The sequence below is a fragment of the Protopterus annectens genome, chromosome 1.part0 (genome assembly GCF_019279795.1).
Source record: "Protopterus annectens isolate FY-2018-M chromosome 1.part0, PAN1.0, whole genome shotgun sequence".
In the NCBI taxonomy this organism is placed as follows: Eukaryota; Metazoa; Chordata; order Ceratodontiformes; family Protopteridae; genus Protopterus; species Protopterus annectens.
This window is the reverse complement of record NC_056725.1, coordinates 804,652,509-804,678,553: the sequence shown is the minus strand read 5'-3', so window position 1 is coordinate 804,678,553 and position 26,045 is coordinate 804,652,509. Positions and strand designations below refer to the sequence as shown.

The 26,045-nt window shown below is 41.0% G+C and overlaps 1 protein-coding gene across 12 annotated transcripts in view; it reads left to right on the top strand.

Moving 5' to 3' along the window:
• The window catches only part of AFDN (afadin, adherens junction formation factor), a 3,286,836-nt gene that overhangs the window by 589,446 nt on the left and 2,671,345 nt on the right, over positions 1-26,045 (top strand). For all 12 annotated transcript variants that reach the window (XM_044063225.1, XM_044063199.1, XM_044063191.1 and 9 more), the window contains exon 4: positions 4,203-4,354. In XM_044063225.1, the coding sequence (XP_043919160.1) occupies positions 4,203-4,354 (152 nt within the window). The remainder of the gene's footprint in view (positions 1-4,202; positions 4,355-26,045) is intronic.

Genomic DNA, 26,045 nt, shown 5'->3' with positions numbered 1-26,045 from the left:
GGCAGAGGTCAGGGCTCTTTCAGGCCTAGAACAGGGAGTTCTCTTGCACAGTCTTCGGGTGAGGGCAGGGGTCAGTCCTTTCGTAAACATACCCAATGACCTACCTTTTCAGCTGCCAGAACCTTCTCGCCTGGCAGCACCTTTGGGAGGAAGGTTGGCACTTTTCAAAGAAAATTGGAGTTTGATTACCCAAGACAGATGGGTATTGGATATCATACATCACGGTTACAGGTTTTATTTCCATACCTTGCCTCCTTTCAAAGGCATGCCAGACATTCCTCCTCAACAAAGAATAGAGGCTCACAAGCAAATTTCTCTGTTACTCCAAATAGGGGCCATACAGCCGGTTCCTATGCCAGAAAGGGGCCTAGGATTTTATTCTCGCCTGTTCCTTGTACCAAAAAAGGGGAACACGTGGAGACCAATTTTGGATTTATCTATCCTCAACACTTATCTGGACATTCCCAAGTTCAAAATGTTGATGTTACAACAGCTTTTACCGCTGCTGGGCAAGGATCACTGGATGGTAACTTTGGATCTCAAGGAGGCTTACCTTCATGTTCCTATCAGGTTAAGTTGCAGAAGTATCTGCGTTTTCGGACTGGGACTTCTCACTATCAGTTCTCTACATTGCCCTTTGGCTTATCTACTGCGCCCAGAGTATTTACGAAAGTTCTGGCTCCAGTGATAGCTTTCTTCAGGCTGAAAGGAATACAAATCTATCCTTATTTGGACGATTGCCTGATTCTGGCTCAAGGAAGGGACGAGCTCCTTCGTCATTTGGAATATGTGATAGCAGTGCTAAGATGCCTGGGGTATTCTGTGAACGAAATAAAGTCCAGTCTAGTACCCTCTCAAGACATGTGCTTTCTGGGTGTAAGACTGAATACAGCATCCCAGATGGCCTTTCTAACCCCGGACAAACAAAAGAATCTTTCCCTTTACTTCCATCATCTATCTCTTCAGTCCGGGCTGACTGCAAGGACAGTCCTTCAAGCCTTAGGGTTCATGGCATCTTGTATTCTGGTGCTTCCCAATGCCAAACTGCATATGAGGAAGTTGCAATGGTATCTCAAAAATGTATGGACACAGCACTGCCAGGATCTGGACACTGTCATTCCAATAATACCTTGCATTCAAAAGGAATTTTTGTGGTGGGCTCAGGAATGTCACCTAAACAAGGGACTCTCTGTGACCCGGCCAGAGGCGAGTCAAATTTTAACGACAGATGCCTCGGACAAAGCTTGGGGAGCTCATCTAAACGGAAAGTGGATACAAGACAAGTGGCCTGTCAGACTACAGCATCTACATATCAACTTGAAGGAGATGTTAGCAGTCCAGTTTGCATTAATAGCTTTCAAGGATTTACTTCTTCCAGGGCAGGTGTTGATTCTAACAGACAACACAACTGTCATGTGGTACATCAACAAGCAAGGGGGAACACATTCTTATCCTCTATGCAGGCAAGCAATGATTTTGTGGGAGACTGCTCTCAGTTTACAACTAAGTCTTCAGGCAAGGTTTCTGCTGGAAGCACAGAACTCCTTAGCAGATGTGTTAAGCAGACAAATCATGGATCCCCACGAGTGGAAACTGGATCTTCATGTATTTCAGAAATTGACAGTGTCCTGGGGAACTCCAGACATAGATCTGTTCGCTTCTGCACTAAACCACCAGCTGCCAAAGTTTTGCACAAAGAGGTTTCATCCCACAGCTTGGAAAGTGGATGCTCTTTCTTTCAGTTGGAAAAATCTTCATGTGTATGCCTTTCCACCTCTGCCTCTCCTCCCAAAGGTACTTCTGAAGGTCAGACAGGACAAGCCAAGGATGATTTTGATAGCTCCAGATTGGCCTCGACAGCACTGGTACCCATTACTGAGAAGTCTAGTACGGACGCCTCCATGGCCTTTGCCTTTGATTCCACATCTGTTGTCCCAGGAGGACAGTCATTTGCTCCATGCCAAACTTCACTCTCTTCACCTAACAGCCTGGCATATTCTGTTTTAAACCATAGAGGGTCTCAACTTCCACAACAAGTTTTGAATGTGATTTTGGAAGCTAGAAGGCCTAGTACAAGGAAAGTGTACGCAGATAAATGGAAGAGATTTTTGTTTTGGAGTGCAGCTAAGGATTTGGATGTTTCTGAGCCTGATTTAAGTGTGGCTCTTCAATATCTTACTGAGTTGTTAGACAAAGGTTTGTCCTTCTCTTCTATTAAGATTCATGCTGCAGCAATTTCAGCTCACTACGACTGTGACCCACCATTGTTTTCTCATCCTTTGTTCAAGCAATTTCTTAGAGGGGCAAAGAATATAAGACCCCACGAAGGGCTCCTACTCCTGCTTGGGATCTCAATTTTGTGTTGGAGAAACTCACTCTACAACCTTTTGAGCCTGCAGCTACTGCTGAGTTGAAATATTTATCATGGAAGACTGCTTTTTTGTTGGCCATTACCTCTGCAAGAAGGGTTTCTGAATTGCAGGCCCTTATGGCAGTTGAGCCTTTCTTAATTTTCCATAAGGATAGGGTATCTTTACGCACTAATCCTTCCTTTATGCCTAAAGTGGTTTCTAGTGTGGCTTTAAACCAAACTATTCATTTGCCTACTTTTTATGCAAATCCCCAAAATAAAGGGGAAAAGATTTTGCACACTTTAGATGTACACAGGCAGTTGCGATATTATTTGGACAGAACTAAAGGGTTCAGACAATCTCAGCAGTTATTAGTTTCTTTTGCTTTGTGCTCTCAGGGCAAGCCCGTGTCAAAACAAACTATTTCTAAGTGGATTGGATTTTGCATTGCTTTCTGTTATTCCCATCATGGCAAAGAGATTCCAGCTGGGATTAGGCCTCATTCCACTAGGGCTACTGCCACTTCAACAGCTTTTTTGAGGGGGGTGGCAACTAAGGATATTTTGGAGGCAGCCACTTGGAGTTCAGTGCATACCTTCTCTAGGCATTACCACCTTCCATTGTACTCTAAATCCAGGGCTGGTTTTGCCACTGCTGTGTTGCAGGGCATTTTGGCAGCTCCTGCTTCATTATAGTTTAGCCATCCTCCCTTACCTCTGCTTTGGGATTCTACCCAAGTGTTAGGACTGCAGCAATGTGAGATGAAGAACATAGTACAGTTTTGTACCTACCATAAATGTAGATGTTCGAAGATCCACATTGCTGCAGTCCAATTTACCCTCCCTCCTTCCCCTCTGTAGTTGAGGTGGTTGTGTGGGTTGGGTTATCCATCTGAGGTATATTGTGTATATTGTATATATTGTACATATTTTTGGTGTTAGGCTGGTTGGTTGTTTAGTTGTTGTCTATGGGTTTTGACCTTTCTTTTTAGGGTCTTCTGACATCTGGGGCAAGAAAAGACTGAGGATATGACGTCGGTCATGCGCATTTGTACGTTCTGATGTCAGTCAAATGCGCCTTGACCGACGTCAGCCTTATACTCTGATATTCGGGCCGACCGAGGGACAGCGGACTACCCAAGTGTTAGGACTGCAGCAATGTGGATCTTCGAACATCTACATTTATGGTAGGTACAAAACTGTACTTTTTCTTTCAGATCACTTACTCAACATACTTTTCCTTGAGGACAGTTAAGGTGAGTTTCTGTCATCTTTGTTTGGGAAGGAAGGGGCTGCTGCTTTATGACCAGACTTAACACTTTTGTAATCATAGATTAGGAACTCCCAATGTATTCTAACTGCACTGTGGGACATGCACTTGTTTCTGGAAAATTGTGCATTACAGACTCTTTGAGGAGTGGAAACCAGGACTGAATGAGCCTCATAAGCCAAGCACTAAAGGTAAGAATTGACAGGATAAAGGGGTACAGATAAGCTTAGTAGACCAAGCAGAACATATTGCCTTGCCAGTAACTTTTTTTTAGCATTGTCTGTGCAGTTCTTCAGAATAGAAGACTTAACAGTAGGTTCTGTGAAACTGTAGGCCTTGACCGAATCTTTACCTACACCTGTAAAAGACTCAACACTGTACATCACTGTGATAGAATTCCAGTTATTCTGCATGTCTTGTATCATTAGGCCTGGTTAGAGTTTTGAAAAACAGAGCACCATGAAATTATTCAAATATATTGTAAAAGTCCCATCCCTCAGCTTAATTTTTATATTAATTTAGTAGGTGTCCTTTTTTGGGGAAAAGGCAGTAAATTTCATTTAATTTTTCTTCAATTTTTAGAAAGTTCAGACTAATGGACCAGACAAACAAGAAAAAGGGGTTATAATAAACTTTAAAAGAACTCTTTCAAAGAAAGAAAAGAAAGAGAAGAAGCGGGAGGCACTAAGACAGGCCACAGAAGACAGTGACAGAATACTACACAAAGATGAGAGGTGAGTTACAGTAAATGCCAAGAAAAAAAAATTAATAAGTAAAGACAACTATTGTATTTGGTGAAACGATTCCCAATAGCCATATATGAGTCGGCAGGTGATTATGAGCAGGTACTTTGTACCTTTAGCAGTTTGTCTGTTATAAAATTGCAAGAGTAATACACTAAAATTAATTTTGCTTACACATCAGTAGCATTTCATAATTTTTTTGCTGAAGGTTTTGATTTTTTTCCCATTTTTTGTTTCAGTAAAATATTTCCTTCTGTTGGTCTTAATTCAGACACCACCAAAAATGTGTACTGCTTGTCCTGCTACTTTGCACAGTTTGCATGTAATGGATAAACTGCAAATTATGCTCCTAACTAATGACTTTATCTGTATTGTGACTTATAAAAATTTTTATCTGCCTCCTTGATTCTTGTTCTGTTGCATATTTTGGCCCTTATTTCTCCCCATGGAGAAGATTTTCTGTCGCATTCAATGCTGTTTGTGAAAAATTTTGGAAATTCCTCAGCGAGTACACTTTTTTCCCCTTTGCCATTGCTGACTTCTGGCATTGCTAAGCTTCACCATCTTTGTTCCACCATGCTGGTGATTTGCACCGTAAGAATTATCCTCCTGTGGAGGGAGTTTGTTCTGGAAATGAAGATCCCAAGCCATCCACAACTAGCCAAGACTTTTTGCTTTGTGCAGTGAAGCATCCTTGAAAAGCATACATGCAGACTGTGCATCTGTTTACTCGGTACGTTCACGTGCTGCTACATGAATGTTTAATGCTTATCATGTCTTCAGCTCCATATTGTACTTGCATGCTGCTCATTTTGACCTGTGGCAGTCACCAGAGGATAGCCAAGCAGTGACAGATTGCCCACCCCCTTACTGTAAGTAGACCAGGCCATTTATTACTCAAATACCCCCTGAATATCTTGGATGGCAGTTGAGTGGAGCCCTAGTCACCATTGGAAACTTTCCTTTTGCCTAATCAAGCTAGCTTTCAGATGCATTTTAAATTTCTTTGCATGATTTTAGTTGATTTGTTTCGGACCATTCTTCTAATTTGGAAAGTCCTCTTTCATCCCTGGGGTCACAGTTTTTTATCCGTATCATTATCCTTTAATTATGATGTACTTCTATACCAAAACATATGCAGTTTAATTTAAAACACCCACATACATACATACATACATACATGTTGTTTTCTTTCGGCTTTTCCCATAAGGGTCACCACAGCAGAACTCCAGTCCGCTAATGATTTGCAGTAGATTTTGACGAACGCTGAGGTGCCAGCTAGATGTTCAACTTTCAATGAAGGCACGCCCATTTACGCGTGTCTTTCAAACGCCCACCCAACCGTGGGGAGGACATGCAGACTCCACACAGAAGGCACTCCCCGCATACATACATACATACATACATACACACACACACACACTTAAATAAAAAAAATAAACTGTACTTAACCCAGTGGTATCCTGTAATGATGTTGATGAGCTCAGTTGGTATGTTGTGGTGTTAACTGTGTGTTGTGTTATCCAAACAGTAATGTATCCATGTTACCTACTTGGGGCATAACCCAAACTAATCTAATTTGTTCATCATTTTGTGTGGTACAAGTATCTCTTCTGTGTTATGTCTGCAATTTTCTCTTGTACCCTCACCCTGATTACCTACTGTGATGTCTGTTATGTTTGTCTGATGTGAATATAGTTCAGTCTGTTAACCAGTGAGTGAAGAATATTGAGCCAAGACAAACCAGTTCAACAGAATGTTAAATATATTTTTTCACTTGCATTCTCTCTCTTTCATTACTTATGCAGAGGGAAGACCTTCTGCATCTCCTCCTTATTGTAACAAACTCCAAAGCTGTCAGACTTGAGGAAGTTATGAAGTTATTTGCAAGTTCTGTTGTCTAGTTCTGAGTAAACTTTATTTGATCAGTCGCCCACAAACCAGATATTATTTGATATAACTTTGTTGCTGTGAATCCTTGCTACCTTTGTCTTCTCCCCCTGGCCTCTTCAGTGTTCCACGTTTCCTACCTACAAAAATAATTCCATGATTTTTTTGTATCTCTTAAATCAGACTGACTGGATTGGTAATGTTCCTGAATACTATCCCTCAGAATCCAAGCTTATTGCACCTAATTCTGAGAGCAGTTAATACTATGAAGCTGCTGCGTCCTTTTCCATGAGTTGCATCAAATCCAGACTTAGTTGTAATGGGAGGTAGAAAAGGCAGTGAACGTTTTATGGTGCTTTTATGAATGATTCACCTTGTATTTGTTACTCTCTGTGAAAGTGTCATGCATCTCAGGCTGACTTGACTCATCTTTACATGTTCAGTATTGCATTGCAATTCCTTACGCATGGAAATTGGCCATAGCTTCACACAAGTCCTTCTAGCCTTAAATTGGTTTTTGGTCCTGAGTCCTATACCTAACCTGAAAGTAGGAAAGATGACTTGGAAGCTGTGCCAGAAGGGAGAGAGTACATTTGGCAAGTATCATTAGATGTCTTCCAGACTTGTATAAATGATATTTTAAATCTTTAAAAGTACACACAAATGAAGACCTTTTAAGACAAAAAAATAGAATATAAAAACTTGACAATAAAAGTTAAACATTGATATACACACACGCAAATACATAAACACACATGCCCACACCTTATGTCAGTATTTGATTACTTGACTCGTGATGTGCTTTTAGTCTTTCATTCCATTCATTCCCCCAATTTGAGTATGTTTTTTAATGAAAGAAAGTGCTGACTGGTGGAAATGCATTAAAGTTTATATCTCCACTTTGGGAGTTTAGTAGTATGTGGAATTTATAATAAATCCTTGATTGGGGGGACTGCAGCTAGTCTACTAATGGTCCTCTGGATCTCTAGCCTAGTATTGAATTAAAAAAAAAAAAAAATATATATATATATATATATATATATATATATATATATATTAATTAGTTTTGTGAGTTTTTTTTTTTGTTCAGCCCGCCTGTACGTTGTATTAAGGTTGCATTTCTTTTATCATAATGCTGTAGACTAGCCATGAATGGTATAATCGGTGGGTGAGGTCAATAGGTTTTGTCTAAACGTCACCTTGTGCTTAGGCCCACTAGTGCTTTTTGAGTTGGACGTGTGATGGGAGCAGTGTGGAGTTGTTACTCACTTCCACATATACCAGAAGCCTGCAAGTGTCCCTACCTTTCGGAAGCAAAGCCTCCTCTTTTTTTTTTTTTTTTTTTTTTTACCCAATGAGGAACTCTTACAAACTGAATGCCCCAGCACATGCTTCCCCACCCCCACTCCCCACTCTAGAACAGAGCATAACCCCAATCACTTCTCCCACCTGGAGTCATTTTGTTTTTCACCAGTGTTCGCCGTTGGGACTGTTAATTTGAGCCTCATTCGTTTCCAACAGAGGGCTGTGACCCTCTCTGCCATGGTCCCAGCCTTTATATCGACTTCCAGCATAGCTGAGACTTCATCAGAGTGGAGCTAGTTTGGCTTATACCAAGGACTGTCAGTATGATATTTGGCAGTAAAAGGAAAACAGCCTTTACAGTCTTAATTTCTTTTTGTTGCAAGAGTCGTATGGTTGCTTGCATATGGGAATATATTTTCCTTCTAGTCTACACAAAAAGAGCAATAGGTACCTCGGTTTAGGCCTTTTTTTCAGTTTGTGCTGCTGCTGTTTGCTATATTTACCTGTTCTGGAGGATTTTGTCTTCGTTTTTCCCCCCTCTCTGCCTGCTGGCTATTGAGCCTCCTAACAGATGTAATCTCCTTCATTCCTTAAAGCTGGGGAATCTTCTCTCTTATCCCCACGTTTAGAAGTTATCCAGAGGGCCTGCCATCTATGCACATTATGGAGAGATTGGTGCTTTCAACGGCATCCTGACCATGAGAGCATTTTTGTATAAATGGCCTTAACCTTGATCCTATGCCACTCTAGCTAGTTTTTTGCTACCTGCATGCAGCAGTCATGTGCATGGTCAGACAAGCTAGTGACAACAGCCAGTGTCCCCACATCTGCCATATACCCTTAAGAAACTCCATATTTGCCTTCTTGCAACAGGGGTAGTGGTGGGGAGTGCCATATTAGACCAACTGGGGTCCGCATCCTAATGGGAACGTCCATCTTAACAGTTGTGCCATCAAGAGCCATAGCCATTAATTGACTCAAGGTCACTTTGGGTCACAGTCAGGATTTTATTCTTTTTGTACTACATGCATGGTGTGTTTTGGAGTTTTTTGTGGTCCGTGAGATCTCTGGAAAAAACACAACAGGTATGTTCTGTCAATATACTACTGTAAATCAATATGCATATGTATATACCTTTAAGAAGCTGTCCAAGGACTTACACAAGATTATAAATACTGAGCACGTGCGAGTCTGACTGCCATTTTGTATTGGCTGTTAAAATGTAAACATGTATGTATGTAAGCTCTGTTTGTTAGTTCGTTTTTATTTAAAGATGCTGCTACCCATCCTGATGTGTTTGTATATATTAAAGCATCAGAAAGAAACCCCAAGCCTTATTTGTATTAGAGACAAACAAGCGACATGGTGACAGAGGTCATGTATCAGAAATGACATATCCAAAGGGCCTGCAGTCAGAACTGGCATACTAAAGGGGCATGCAGTTTAAAATGGCTTGGCGAAAACGATTTAAAAACTTCTCTAGATGTTGGTGCAATATAGGGCAGTGGACCATCCCAAAACTGTGCATACTTCGTAAATCAGGTCAGAAGTGAATTTCAGGTATTAAAACTTGCTCAGCACTACTACTTATTTGCATAATATGAAAAGGAGCATACAGAATGTTCTGAATAATTTTTGCATAAACAGATAGGTATGATATTGATAAAAATATTCAAATTACTACAGAAAATGTTTTAAAGTCCGATTGCATAAAACAAATAAAATAAAAGGAAATGACTGCATTTTTCGCAAAACATATGTATTTTTGTATTAAGCAAAGCTATACGAGCTTTCAGAAGTATATGAAGTGTTGGCATGTTTGTGCAGTGTTACAGTAAAGCTATTTCACAGAGTACAGCCATTACAAGGCATATTTCACATACTACAGCCATTACTGGCATATTTTGCAAAGTAAAGCATTTTGAACAGTTTGTGCATTTGAATGTTGTTACAAGCTCACAGCACAGTTTGTTCTTATGTAATTGCAAGGGCCACATTTTCAGTGTGTTTGTGTATACTTTGTGGGCATGGCAGACTGATTTTGAAAGCCCACTGCACTTGTGTTTGACAGTAATATTACTGAGAATTGGAGAGTGTTTGAGCAAGAGTACAACATTTTCATACAGGCTGCATTTTCTGATGAAGATGACCATACAGAGACATTTATTTTACTTAATTTAGCTGGATCAGAACCTATAGAAAGGGAGCGCTCCTTAGTGTATGCACCTGTTATTTATGCTGGAGAGGGGGAAAACCATCATATAGTTCTACAGGCCAAGGCAAGGGAGGACCCAGAGTGCTTAAAACATAAATGTAGAGAAATGTGTAACCCCCAAACCAATTGTAACAATGGGATTCACTTATTTTACCCAAGGGATCAAAAGCCTGGTGAAACTTTTGCAGCATGTATAACTGACCTGAGAAATAAAGCTAAAATGTGTAAATTTGGTGACTTAAGGGATGAGTTGATAAAGGACAGATTTGTGTGCAGTATAGAAGATGATGCTGTGAGAGAGATTTTACTTCGTGACAGTGATTTAACTTTGAATAAGGCCATTGAGATTTGTCAGATATACACATTTACAGAAAAACACACACATATGCTTATAAATGAGAGCAGCTCTAGAAGTCACAGTGGAAAAGCTCATGTTGATAGCATGTCGTCACTACAGCACATGTACCAGTATGATTGTATCCTAGTTCATGTGGGAGTTAACGACCTGAGACTGACTTCCCTCGACTATGTGAACAGAGACATTGTTGACCTCTCTGAATGTGTCTTGGGTATGTCCTTTACATTGAGCAATCTTCTACCTTCACCAAGGGAAATTCCACAGTATGAACAAAAATGATTGACCAGTAATAGGCTTAGTTTCTGCAGTCTTTTCAGGGGGATTCAGTATTTGTCAGCATGGTTAACAGACTGTGTTTCTTTGTAAAGGATGGTCTGCACCTGTCTCCTCTAGTCTTCGAGTAATGGTTAAACTTTATCCGCCCCCTTATTGCTGTTTTTGGCATTGCTAAATCAAGAAATTATTGACATGCCAAATAAAACCCAAAGAAACCTAAATATGTTACTGCTCAATGCTAAGATCCTAAACAAGAAACTCTATACCATACAAACTCTCCTCACTCTGGAGAATATTGACATCTGTGCTGTTACCAGTTTAAATCCACAGAAAGTGTTCTGGCAGTGCAAGGCTCCAGTGCCTTCCGCACATTTAGACCATCAGCAGCACAAATAGGGATAAAAGGTTGAGTCTTGAGCTGTATTGTTAACAAGCATAACTCTACTTTGATTAAACAGGATGATGCTCTGTTTATGCTGATTTGCATGTGGATAAATTCCTACGTCCCATACCATACCTACACACATTGCCAACATACTGGCTGACAGGTTCAGTGCAAACTTCTCCCCCCCAAAAGGAGAGATATCTATACCAGAGGATTGTAGCCCCCCAAACATCTCCAATGCCCAGGTGAGAACTGCTCTCTCCAAGGCAAAAAACACAGCATCCATGGGACCGGATGGTGTCCCCGGCTGTGTGCTCCACAAACTCAATGAGGAATTAAACCCGCAGTTAGGACAGCTGTTTAATCTTAGCCTCACCTCAGGATATGTACCCAAGGAGTGGCGCACGGCGACTGTGGTCCCACTTCACAAGGGCGGTGCCTCCACCGACCCTGGAAATTACCGTCCCATTAGCTTGACAAGCCTTATCTGCAAAGCCATGGAGAGGATCATAATGGAACTCATAAATAAAGACATAGGGAACTTGCAGACTTTGGATCCAACCCAGTTTGGCTTTGTCAAAGGCAGATCATGCCTTTTAAACTTGGTTGACTTTTTTTGAGACAGTCACCAAGGCCATTGATGAGGGAAAGGCAGTCCATACAGCCTACCTCAACCTGGCAAAGGCCTTCGACACAATACCCCACTCGGGTATCATCGAAAAACTCATCAGCTTGAATGTAAACCCATACATCACAAGATGGGTTGCAAACTGGCTAAGTGACAGAACCTACAGGGTCAGAGTTGCTGGAGCCATGTCAGACTCAAAGCCTGTCACAAGTGGTGTCCCACAGGGCTCAGTCCTGGGTCCACTCTTGTTCGGCATCTACTTTTCTGAAGTACAAGCAAACACAGGAGGGTTATGGCTGACAAGGTTTGCAGATGACTGCAAACTGGGCGCCATAGTCGAAAACACATCTGACACAGATATCCTTCAGAAGGGCCTCACAGAAACGGATAACTGGTGCCAGAGCCATGGCCTAAAGTTAAACGCCAAGAAATGCATAGTCATACCCTTCGGGAAAAACAAGGTTACCCCTAGCTACCATATAGGTGGCAATCCACTGAGCACAGAAGAAGTCATCAGGGATCTGGGGACCCAGGTTGACAGTAGCCTTTCGTTTGACACTCATGTTGCTAAAGTAGTTAGGAAAACCTTCTACATTGCACACCTGATCATGAAGGGATTCACATCTAGATCAAGGGAGGTCATCGTCCCCCTGTACTCATCACTCATTAGACCTATGATTGAGTACAATGCCCCATTCGGAATGTATCTGACCCGACACCTACAGCAGCTGGAAAGGCCCCAAAAGTTCCTCACCAAAAGGATAAAGGGTCTCACAAATATGTCTTATGCTGCCCGACTGAAAGAACTCCAGCTCTATTCAGTCTCATACCGCTTGCTCAGAGGTGACCTGTGCCTGACATATAAGGCCATGTCACACCCAGATTTGATGAATATGCTTCACCTCAAAAAATCTAGATCCCTCAGAACCACAAGGGCGGGAGACTTAAACCTTGACACGGTTATTAATAGAACGTGCTGGAGGGACAGATTCATCACCCAGAGACTCCCTATGCTGTGGAACAAAATCCCGATACATGTGAGGCAGAGCACCTCGCTGGCCTTGTTCAAGAGGAGTCTTGACCAATGGATGGGAGATCGCAGGTATACCCCAGGGATTACTTCAGTGTCACTGCTTGACAGAGGCACAACAAAATAATAGGCCTAGTTTTATTCAAACTAAAGGGGTGGCGAAAGCCACATAACTATGGGCTAGGCTTATAAATGCCCTTGGGCAGATAGCCTAGTATGAACCTATGAACCTATGAACCTATATCCTAGGAAGCTGTAAGTCACCCTCTGTGTCCTTAGAATTCCATAGCTTGTACCTAGACCTACTGGAGACGCTCACAATTAAACCAAATACCCTACTCATGGGAGACTTTTAACTACCCCTCCATAGACTGGGAAACGTACACTGCCTCATATTCACTGGCACAATAATTCCTGAGCCTTACTAACGCAAAAACCCTTGACCATGTAGTGCGCACACCCGACAGAGGTTCAGACATACTGCCACATACTCACTTTTGAGGTCGGACCACAAAGCTGTCTCCTTCAAAATAAAAATAAACTCTGTAACCCTAGCAGACTCTCTAACAGTCATGAACTAGTCCAAAACAAATTATACCTTGTTAAGCGATAGCTTACCAAACTTCAGTGCCCCCAACCCCAAGTTCACAACACCCTGCGCAGAATTGTTCATAGAGCACCTGTACAACCATGTAAATGGCTGTATAGAGGCTGCTATACCTACTAGAACTAAGCCCAAAATAAACCACACTGGTGGAATCCTAACCTCAATAGGGTATGCAACAAAAGGGAAAAAAGTCATGGCTAAAATCAGGAAGCACAACTCCTATGGTGATAGGAACTCTCTAATTAAATTAAATAGGAATCTATAAGAGGACTGATTTAAACCCAACAAGGACAATTATGAGGTCAAGATAGCCTCAAAGACAACTTTATGGCCTTCTACAGCTATGTCCAAAATCTGAAAGGCAGTACGCATCAGTGTGCCAGAATGGTGGTTAATGGTGCCACTTTCACTAAGCGTAGCAGCATAGTGAATTTGCTGATTAAAATTAAGCTCGAACCTCACTCCCCACCTCCTTTTATGAAATACCTACTAGCATAACCCACCCTCACCCAAGTAGTAATAGAGAGCATGTACTTGTGGTGCCCGCTAAGACCAAAAACCCAGCCTCAGGCAATGTCCCAGGATGATTCCTAATTAGCTGGAAGCATGGCCTGTCAAGACCACTTGAGTTGCTTTTTCAACTGTAGCCTCAAAATGGAAGACTGTAGTGGTTATCCCACTTCATAAGGATGGACCATCAACCACCCCTGGGAACTACTGGCCTATTAGTTTGACTAGCCTAATATGCAAAGCTGTGGAACAAATGATCATGGACATGATCAAGAAAGACATAAGCAACCTTCAGACACTGGACCCAACCCAGTTTGGCTTTGTCAAGGGAAGATCATGCCTACTTAAACCTGATGGACTTTAAGAAGGTCAACAAGACAGTGGATGATGGGAAAACTCTGCATACCACCTTCCTGGAACTGGCTGAGGCGTTCAGTACAGTACTCTACTCGGGTGTAGTTGGCAAACTTGTGGAAGTGTGCGTAATCCCCTGCATAACGTGCTGGATTGCTAGCTGGTTTACAGACTGGTCCCAGGAGGTCAGGATTCGTGATAGCACCTCCACTAAGAGACCAGTCAACAGCGGGGTACCTCAATGCTCCATGCTGGGACCGCTTCTTTTTTGGCATGTACTTCTCAGAGGTAAATGCTAATGTTAAGAGCCTTTGGCTGACAGAGTTCACAGATGACTGCAAATTGGAAGTTATCATAGCTTCCCCCATAACACAGACCTCTTACATGAGGGTCTAATACAGACAGATGACTGGTGCCAAAGTCATGGACTAAAACTCAGTGTCAAGAAATGCATTATAGTGTGTTTTGTGAACCCCCCAGTCTAATTATACATCAATAAGACACACCTTAGAATTTAAGACATGTTGGTCCCACTATAGAAGATTTCTGGATGATATTTGCATTTTTTGGGTGGACACAGAGTAGACTTGATGAGTTTCTTAATTATTTAGAAAATACATCCGAGTTCCTCTGATTTGCCAACACAGTCACTCACAATAAGGTGGATTTCCTGGATGTCACTACTGAGAAGACATTAATGGGTATAAAGTCTAGGGTCTTCCTTAAAGAAACATTTCCTAATTCATACCTACATTTTGAGAGCGCTCACCCTTATTTTCAGAAAAAAGGTATATTTAAGGGACAGTTAATCAGGGCAAGTTGGATGACCTCCCTAGATTATGACCGAGGATGAGTGTGAGTTCTTGGAATGGTTGTTCAAGGAGAGAGGATACCCACTAGTTTGTTGAAGGAGATTAGTTGAGAAATTAAAGGTCTCCATTATGAGAAATATTATATGATACCTTGGTTACTGAGAATAATCAGTTTGGACAGGATTCCGATCAGTACAAAAGAGCACTCACTATTGAATACAATTTGGATTTCCAAATTGTGGGGGGCATTATTAGGAGGGAGTGGAACAGATTCGTGGCCTTGACTGATTTGACTATCTTGGGGAACGAATCCTTGAAAATTATTTTCAAAAAGGGTAGAAATTTGAAGGAATTATTTGAAGCTGAAAAGCTGCCTAAAACAGGAGTGAATACGAAAAGGAAGGGAACATTCAAAGGTGGGACATGCTCGCAATGTGCCTACATTGCCAATACCGATAGAGTAAAGATTGTGAGCAGAAACAAGGTGAGCGTTGGATCCAGCTACAGTAATTGTAATACTGCTGGTGTGGTCAGTCTGGTGACGTGTGGGTGCTGTGGAGCATTTTATGTGGGTAAAATGGAGCGTAAATTGAAAAAATGTATATATGAACACCTTTATGACACAAGGACTTTGAATGGCAAAAACGCTCTGTATAAACACTCTTGGATTTGTGAGCAAGCAAACTTTCCATTTTTTCTCCTGGAAAATATCCCCGTGGACGCCGGAGGTCCGTGGGAGACCCATTTGGAATATAGGGACCTCTTTTGGCAGATGACATTAGATGCTGTGAGACCCCTTGGTCTAAACGAGAATATTTCTATTGCTCCCCTATTAAAGTTGAGAGCTGCTAAGCAATGAAAATAAAAATACATTTCCCACTCTCTATATATTAAGAGACATGATCATTAATTCTCTTTATAGAAATCTTAACATTTTGGGCTTCTCAGACCTTATGTAGATATTATACATTTTATAAATAAAGTTATTAATATACTTGAGGGGAATGAGGTCAGTGTTGGTATTAATTTTTTTGTAATTCAACCACTGGATGGAGACATTTGATTAAATATAATTATTTTAATTTTTTTTTTTAAGATTTTTGATATTTTATTTTGTATTCACTTTTGATTGTTATTAGAATACTGGACTTCGCATTATGTATGCTGTACTTTTTTAATATTGTACACAGGGGTTTGATATGAAGCTTTTATACACAGTATGCATTTCTTAACTGATTGTGTTACTCTTTTGGATGGTTAAGACATTGGAAAGACTTATGACTGGATGAGGAACACAGAAATTTATCTGATAAAGTCTAGTAGTGTAGTTGAAAACTCTGGATTTGGAGCATTAATGCTTTTCTGTGGTGATATTAAAGTGGATTTTATATGCCGGTTGTTTTGAGTGGTTCTTCCAGCAGCCTTCTTGTTTGGTTTATTGGTGTACACCTTAGAATTGACCCAGTAGACAGTAATCTGACCTTTGACCAAGATGTGGCCAAGATAGTAAGAAAACCATTCTACGTTGCCCAACCTATAACTGCATGGCGTCCGGGTCCAAGAAGTCATAGTATCACTTTTAATCAGCTCTTATCCAGACCCCTCATTGGGTGTAATGCCCCCTTCAGCATGTACCTGGCGAAACATGCAGCAGATGGAATGCCCACAATGGTTTCTTACTAGGAGAATCCAGGGTATAAACACACTGTCCTGTATGGATCCCCTTAAAGCCCTGTCTCTAAACTCTGTCTCCTATAGGTTACTGAGTGGTGATCTCTGCCTGGCATACAGGGAGCCCGACGTTTTGCACATCTGTGGAACTAACACCATCAAAACTGCTAGATCTGAGGATTTAAATTTTGCATGTGACATAAGACATGTTGGCAATGTACGTGTCTGAGGATCGATCCCCATGCTCTGGAACAGGCTTCCCATACATGTGAAGCAGAGTCCTTCCATAACCCTATTTAAGTGTAACCATGACCAATTCATTGGAAATCAGAATTTCACCCTGGGTCTAGCTTCCATATCTCTGATAGTTTGGGCATTATTGTTTGCCTCTGTCTAATATAGCCCCCCCCCCCTCCACACACACACACACACACACACACACACACACAACCTCTAGAAACTTTTAACATAGTCCCTCTTAATAAACATTCATAATACACATGAACACAGTTGGGTTGGATTGCATGGCTAGGTTTATAAAGGCCCTAGTGGTTATTAGCCTTGTGTGTAGCTACGAGGTAACATTTCACAGAGTAGCAATTTTTTCTAAAGTAATTGTGCAGTCCTTCCACTTCAAAGATTATTAAAATTTTGTCAGAACCTTTCCTTCTTCTCCTTTATTACAAAGGTTTCACACCTGCATTGTTTTTTCCAGTACTGACATCTGACTTTTGCATCTACTCCACTGTTGCCTTTTTCATATCCAATAGTTTTTGATTAAACATTCACAGAATGTGGCAGCATATGCTTCATTACGTCTGTGCTCTGAAACAGGTGAGACACCTTCAGCTAAAAGAAAAATAGACACTCCTGAATGAACTTCTGATTCACAGTTAGAGGGCCTGGCCTTTTTCAGTCAGGTGCATTCCCCACTCTGCTGTACACAGCCAACGATACCGTTGCTTTTGTGCCATCACTATAGGATCACTCCTTCTGGCAGACCATGACTACATTCAGGTGGTGAGGTAATGGTGTTGCCTCACTCCCAAAAAGCATCTGAGCATGGATGTTTCCAGGCTCAGTAATGTTCTACCAGTTATTCTGGTCTTTAGAGACACTTTGAGAGCACTTTGTTAAAGCCGGACTCCAGTCTACCCAACCCAGACTAAACAGGCCATTGTTGCAGGATCTGAAATGCAAGTACCTATGCAGCTTTATTTTTTTAACAAAGTACCTTTATCACACTTCACATACACAGATACCAAATGCTCAGTAACATAGCTCCACCCCATGCCATGGAAAGGCAATGACATAACTGCTTTCCAGACTACCCATGTTTGACTAGTGACATGGGAGCTGGAGGGACACTGAGGCAGAGGTTGGGAGTTCAGCAGATGATGCCTGCTCACCCATCCTGGGAGGAAGGAGGCTACCTAGTCTCGCTGCAGTAACATTTGGAGCCTGGCCCGCTCCATGTTTCGAGCAGTGTAATGCTTTGTCAGGGAAGTTGCTCATGCACAGACGCATGAGTGCACTTCATTAAGGCAGCAGTTGTGGAACTTCAAGACTGCCATGAGGTGATTGGGATGGGGCACACTTCCTTACAGCAGTTTGATACTGAACCAGCATCCTCGATCCCCTCATTGGCTAGTATTTGGTGGGATTGCACCCAAGGGAGGCTAAGAAGGGGTCCATAAGACTCCATGAATGAGGAAAGGAGCTGGTAGTAGTAGTTGGTCAGCTGCAGGGAGTTAGGGTTTATAGGTTCTTACTAAGCTTATGGCCTAAAAAGACCATCAAAGATCAGCCACATCCCCCAGTACTGGTGGGAAAGTAGAAGTGTCCCCAATTAGGCAGACTTTTTCCACATAGTCCGAGTGAAAATTTGTGATCACACATCTAGTCATCCAGACCATTTATAAAGGTTGCTAAGAAGTACTGTGCTTGATAGGTAAGGGCAGCCTATTCTAGAAATGGGTATAGTTTGGATTAGGTATCTGTCACTGCATCTGGTCTTCTTGATGTGTTAGTATTGGTTTAGGTCTCTAGAATGGTTGTTTACTTTACCTTTTATTCTGTTAAGGTGAAGGTGTTCAAAGAGTGTTGGGTCATTTATAACATGGAAAGCTCAGCAGAGATCATCCCTCAGGAGTCTATATGACACTGAGTAGAGTGACCAAAGCTTTTAATCTGTCAGACACTCCTGAGAATTGAGGCCTTGTGTGTAAGGAAATGTTGAGGTCTCAAGATGGTTTAGGTGCTTAGTGAGGTGTTTGCAGAAGGGTGCATTATGTTCAGTGATGGGCCTAATAAGGAATGACTAAAGTGAAACTATAATTTCCTTGGACCTTGAGATGCCATGAAGGATAAGCTGTACAAGGTAGAAGGGTCTTCTAATTACCTCCGTGATATGGTGGTCAAAGGAAAGTCTTGTCAGCATTTTATATATATAGATATATATGTATGTGTGTGTGTGTGTGTGTGTGTGTATATATATATATATGTATACACACACACACACACACATATATATATATATATATCTATATCTAAATCTATATCTATATATATATATATATCTATATCTATATATATATATATATATATATATATATATATATATATATATATATATATATATACACACACACACATATATACACACACACACATATATACATATATATATATATATATATATATATATATATATATATATATATACAAATATATACATATATAGGTCTATGTTATATAATCGAACGTACGGTTCATCAAACTGTACTTTCGCGGACCCTCTTTAGCGAAAGTGCATTTTATCGAAAATGCACTTTTTCTAAAGAAAAAAAAAACATGCAGTTTGCATGTAACGGTTGTACATCAGCGTGTAGTGTTGATGTACAACTAAGCAAATCAATGCTTAGATCGTGATACAGTGGGGATAAGGGAATATTCCCTTTTCCCCACTGTAGTGCGATCATGGAGTGAGAATATTAAAGTAGTGGGGTGGGGGGACACAGCCCCCAATATGTGGGGTGCAGGGGGGCTTACCCCCATGCATAATCATGTTTAGTATTTTGTTTTCTTTTTTCCGTGATCGTGCATTTTCGATATAATGCACTTTTGCTAAAGTGGGTCCGTGATATATGCTTGTGTGTGTGTATATAGATATATCTATATATATATATATATATATATATATATATATATATATATATATATATATATATAAAATACACACATACATGCATACAGTGGATGTAAAAAGTGTACACATCCCTGTTAAAATGCCAGGTTTTTGTGATATAAAAAAATGAGACCAAACTTTTCCCACCTTTAATGTGACCTATAACCTTGAAAAGCAAACCAATCTGTTAGGGGGAAAAATACAAAAAAGGTGCAATAAGCTGGTTGCATAAGTTTGTATACCCTTAAACTAATACTTTGTTGAAACACCTTTTGATTTAATTACAGCATTCAGTCTTATTGGGTAGGAGTCTATCAGCATGGCACATCTTGACTTGGCAATATTTCCCCACTCTTCCTTGCAAAAGCACTCTAAATCTGTCAGATTGCGAGGGCATCTCTTGTGTACTGCCATCTTTATGTCATCCCACAGGTTTTCTATTGGACTTGGGTCTGTGCTCTGGCTGGGTCATTCCAAAACTTTAATTTTCTTCTGGTGAAGCCATTCTTTTGTTGATTTGGATGTATGCTTGTGGTCATTGTCATGCTGAAAGGTGAAATTTCTCTTCGTCTTCAGCTTTCTAGCAGACGCCTGAAGGTTTTTGGCCAAAAGTGACTGGAACTGTTCATAATTCCCTCCACCTTCACTAAAGCCCCAGTTCCAGCTGAAGAAAAGCAACCCCAAAGCATGATACTGCCACCACCATGCTTCACCGTGGGGATGGTGTTCTTTTGGAGGGACGTCCAGTTCTTTGCAACATCACTATTGTCCTATATTTTCTCCACTTTTTGATGACTGTCTTCACTGTATTCCAAGATATATCCAATGCTGTGGAAATTTTTTTGTACCCTTCTCCTGACTGATACCTTTCAACAATGCTTTGATGCTTTATAAGCTCTCTGAGAACCATGGATTTTGCTGTAGCAGGCAACTGAGTAAATGTCAGGAAAATCCTATTAGGACAGCTGAACTTTATTTGATGTTAGAGTCCCTCTAACTGATGGCAGCTGTGTACCCAAGAAGATTGAATGCTGTAATTAAATCAAAAGGTGCTTCAACAAAGTGTTAAAGGGTGTGCACACTTATACCACCAGCTTATTGTGTGTTTTTTATTTTTCTATATTTTTTTCCACTAACAGATTTGTTTGTTTTTCAGTTGTACAGGTCATAGGTCACATTAAAGGTGGGAAAAGTTTGGAAATGATTTATTGTGCTCTCATTTTGTTTATCACAAAAACGTGGCATTTTAACAGGGGGTGTGTACACTTTTTGTATTTTGTGTGTGTGTGTGTGAGTGTGTGTGTGCTTTTATACATGTATGTATATATGTGTGTGTGTGTGTGTGTGTGTGTGTGTGTGTGTATATATATATATATATATATATATATATATATATATATATATATATATATATATAAAATCTGTCTATATTAAATGCATGTTTTACTATCAAAATACAGCATGAAGGTTCGGCAAACATGGGGTGTTGAATTACAGTTGGCTGAATCCCGTATTGCCGACCTTCATGTTTGTGAGTGTCCAGGGCAGTGAATGCTACTATGCATTCGTTGATACGTGGTCAATGTTACATATAGAGATTGCAGTGCAGTGCAGATTGAGAAATGTATCCTTTTCCTCATTGTAGTGTGATCTGTGAGTTGGAATATATAATCTGTAGGGGGTGTCGGGGTGCACCTTGCAAAATGTGAACTTAAGTGTTGTGCGGTACTTTCATACTGCTGCAAAACAGAACTTGACTTACCGTTGTAAAGGGTGCAGGGGAAACAGTATGTTGAATAATGCCGGATTTGAATATCCGGCATGACATTCGACATACTGACCTACTTACTCTGCCATCGTTGGTGGTGTCGCTCATGTAAATGGATTTTGTTGTGTAATTTGCGATTATGATAGAAAACCATAGATATATATGTCAAAACACTTTCTTCTGAAGCTTAAATCCTGCTCTCCCTCCTCAGATAATCTCCCTCCTACCTTCCTCATACTAGCTGCTGATTCTGTTGCCTGTCCTATATCCATTCTCATAAATAGATCAAGAAGCTACAGTTCCATTCTGGTATATCTAGAGATGTATGATCACATGTAGTAATGTTCATAATTTCAGCAATAGTACATTCCACAGCCTTGCATACATTGCTAATGAGATTAATAGGCCTCTAATTCACAGGGTAATAGAGGGAACCACCTTTATGCATGAGCACCACAACTGTTGTTCTCCCCCTTTTCAGGGATATAACTAGTTGAGCGATGGAGGTTTTTTTCTGAGTGGGGCTTTTTTGCTTCTTATTAGGTACCCATGGATGTTGTCAGGATTGACCCATATAAGGAATATTTTATTTTTGGAAAGTGCCAAAAGGACTTGATCCAAATTGATCTTAGGGGCGGGGGTGTTAGGGGGAATGGAGAGGGAAGAGAGGGGATGATGGAAGGAGTTAAGTTGGAAGAGAATCTGTCTGCAGAATATTGCCAAAAGCAGCTAAAAAAAATTTATAACACTTCGTCTGTCCTTTTCATTCATTCCTCAACAGTTGGGTTCAGATCCTATCCTCTGATCCAACTCTACCACTTCCAGAACGTGTAATACTTGAACTCTTAAGTGCCTCCCTTTACCCATAATGCCCAAGCCACCTAATATATCTCAGATCTCTTTTGCTGCCATAGTGTTCAGACGTAGATCGTGAACTGTAGAGTATTTGGGAAATTCTCATTTCACCTAACATTTGAAAGTCATTGAGTTTAATTTCCTTCATTATCTTTTCCTCCCTTTCCAATAATATTACCTCCCCTTTCTTCTCGTACTGTGCGTATTTGTAGTACCATTGCTGGTATTATTGTATTTGGGAATTCAGAAATTCACCCTGGGTCTATTTGTAGTTGAAATGTTTGACAAGCTCTTAGGATTTAAGAAATGTGTCGTAGGTGGCCACAAAATTCCTAATTCAGATGCACACACTGAATGTGTTTATTGTTTAGAACCTAGACATCTGGATATTGATTGTGACATTTGTAAGGGATTCAACTCCTGCACTCTAATAGATAAGAAAAATAAGTTAATCCTCAGTAGTTTACTTCCTTTTAAAATTTTAGAATCTAAATCATCAACAGCTACTGGGGCTGAAACCCTCAAAAGACAGGACAAAAAGGGCAATTCTATTTAAAAAGAATCGAGATCCCTAGAATGACCTTTAGCTTTGACCTCAGCTTCATCTTTAGAGCCAGCAGTTAAAAAAGCAAAAAAGTTGGATCTGAAAAGTTAAGATCTGAAAAATCTCCTCTGATCTGTTCTCTTTTAATATCAGAGCCAATTATGTCTAGGCTTCCATCGCACTTTCTGGAGCAGTCTCTCCATCATCACTTGATATCTTCGTCAATAGCTTCCTCCCTTCTATCTTCCAGGAGCCTATCTGAGGAAGATGTGGATAGGATGAGGAGGAAGTTCCTCGGGATGCAAATTAAAATGGGAATTCTTTCGGATCAGGCTCCATTGGGTCTGGAGACTCTCCTTAGAGCCACACCTCTGCTCTAAATTTCTTTTCCTATCCATGCCTCTGTTTCAGAGCCATCAGATCTGAAAACCTTGGAGTCATCTTCCTTGGATCTGAAGATATTGGCATCTTCAGCTTTGATGGATTCTCTGAGCTGTCTGGCCAGAGTACCTCGGAGCATCTGTGTTAGATAGTTCTGCTCTGACTCCCTCCTTGGGTGGTTTGCCTGCAGGACAGTTGGAGCCGATGATCTGCAAATCTGTCTGGTCAAATTCGTCAGTTTATGCTTCTCCCAGGCACTCTGTTTTCAAGGTAGTGGACCAACCATTCTCTATACCTAGAATTCAGACAGCTTTGTCCAACTTTGTTCTGACTTCCCAGTCTCTTTCTGTTTTGTATCCAGAGCCTTAGTCATCCATTCCACCAGTACAGCTAGTCTGAACTAGTCTCCAGGCCACCCAGCAGGTATCATTATCTCTTCCATTACCTCCAGGGAGCACCCCACCTAAGAGGTCCCTCAGACAAGAAAGTGCAAAAGGAGGCACTTAGACGCTCAACAAGAGTCTGTCATTGAGGACACTGATTTTTGAGTGGGAAAGGTCCCCCAGATCACCACCCAATGATGTCTCATTTTGAGCTAGCTTAGAACTTCTTAAAAGGAGTGGTTGGTCCCCTGATAACCCTTCCCAAGAAGAATCAGGGTTTCTGGAGGCCTTCTTCTCTGGATGACTGTGCACCTATTGAGCTTATAGATTTAATCTCTCGATGGGTGTGGACGTAACCAGACACAGCTGAGTCTATTCCGAAGAGATCAGACAGGATCCTGGCACCTCCTAACGATAGACCACACTGGAGTAAAGCAGTACCTGTTGATGCCACGGTTGTAGTGACTGCTACTAGAAAGGAACTGTCAGAGAAGAGGTCCTGTCATCTTCGCTGTTGGGTTGCTGAATTATTTGGCACATTTCACAAGGCTTCAGAAGGATTTGATCAATGAACTTCCCAAATCTCTCTTGGGGACCGTATCCTCCAAGAAAGGGAGTATTCTTTCCTCTCAGTTGGCTACCCTTCAGTCTATTTCAAACTCATCCATGAGGTTTATTCCTCCCACTGCTGAAGGTACCTCAAAGGCAGCAGATTCAGGCATTTCCATTCGGAGGTATGCCTAGGTTGCGCTTAAGTGATTTTGTGGAACCTTTCAAATCTTTCATCACTGCATCATTTGAAGGAACCTCATTGGGGCGAAACAAAGTTAAAGAAGCACTCTCTAGGTGCAAACAAGAGGGGAAAAACCGTGTCTTTGTGGGTGTACGTTTCTTAACTCAACAGTCTTTTTCTAGAAACCAACGAGGTGGAAGAAAAATGTGGTTCAGGAAATCTGTGTGTCCTTTCCAAGATCCATGTGGAGTAAGTTCCCCCAAGGGCAGAAGGGGGAATTCAAATGGAAGATACCATCCACATGGCAGAGGTGAGTGGCGTAATCAAGGTTCTAGAGATTTCCTTCTCTGACTGATCATATCAGCACTTCTGAAAGGAGGCCCAGCTGCCCATCTCTGGAGGCAGCCAGGGGTTGTATATCCCTGTACCAGAGATCCTGGTTAGAAATCACAAAAGATTCATGGGTGTGGAGGATAATATCCAGAGGATCTAATGTCAATTTTCATTCATTCCTGAACATATGGGTTTGGATCTGATCCAACTCAGCCCCTTTTTGCATTTAGTGGATACAACAAGCTCTTAAACTCATCCAGTACCCATAATGCAGCAGTCCCCCTCTTTCCCCAAATCTTGTTTGCTGCCATTGTGTAGAGACGTGGTCACTGCAGCTCTCAAGCTTCTTTTAAAAGCTGAGTTGAGTTTTGTCATACATCTCTTTAAAAACTTTCCTTTCCACTAATTTTATTTTATTTTCTTCCTTAACCTAAATAAATTAGTGTGGTATTTCTTCTTCTCCTTTTACCTTCTGCCCATTGTTAGTAATCTTTCACGTACTGTTGAGGTATTTCCCGTGATACCGTTGTTGGCATTCCATTTTTTCTTACTCTGTATAAAAAAAATTCCTTCCAGTTTTACCTATTTTTTTCTGTCTAGAGTGATTTACTTACCACCGTGTTTTTAGTTTCTTAAGATGGTGAATAAGCCATCAGGTTTCAAAAAGTGTGGTAAATGTGGGCGTAAAATCCTGTTCTTGGATGCCCATGATTTGTGTGTTTACTGCTGGAGTCCTGACAATTTGCAGTCTTCCTGTTCGATGTGTAAAGCTTTCATTCCCAGAGCACTGGTGGACAGGAAAAATAAAGTAATTTTCAAGGGCCTTCTTCCTTTGGAAACTTTTTTCTTACTGGAGCTCAAACCTCCAAGACAGATTAAAAAAAAAAAAAGTCAAGAAAAGACATTTTGACCAACCTGGATCATCTCAGCCCTCTTTGGATCCAACTTTGGAACCACTTAAAAAGACCCAAAAAACTTTGGATCCTAAAGGCAAACCTTTGGATCAGATGACTTCTGATACCAGCTCTGCATCTTTGCATCTGGCTTACCTGAATTAAAGCAGCTTCCTAGGACTAGATATGCATCTTGCTTGGATCCTGTACCCTCTTGGCTCTCATCTGTGTTCCTTGAAAAATGCTGTAATTCACGATCTCCTTCCATTGCTTCTTTCCGTTATTCCAGAAGTCTCTCAGAAGCTGATGTGGATAAGATGATTAGTAAGTTTCTCTCCACACATTCAGATGGGAGTTCTTCCGGCTCCTACCCCCATGAGTTCAGAGACCTTTATTAGTACTCCTCCAGTTTTGGCTCCTTCTTCAGTCAGTACTTAGGTGGAGCCCTTGGATTCAAGAATTCCTGTGATGTCTATTTTGGATCCAAAGATTGGTTTATCCGATATCTTCTTCGGGTGCTCCGGCTCCAATTGCATCGGAGTGGGACAACTCTGAGCTGAAGCT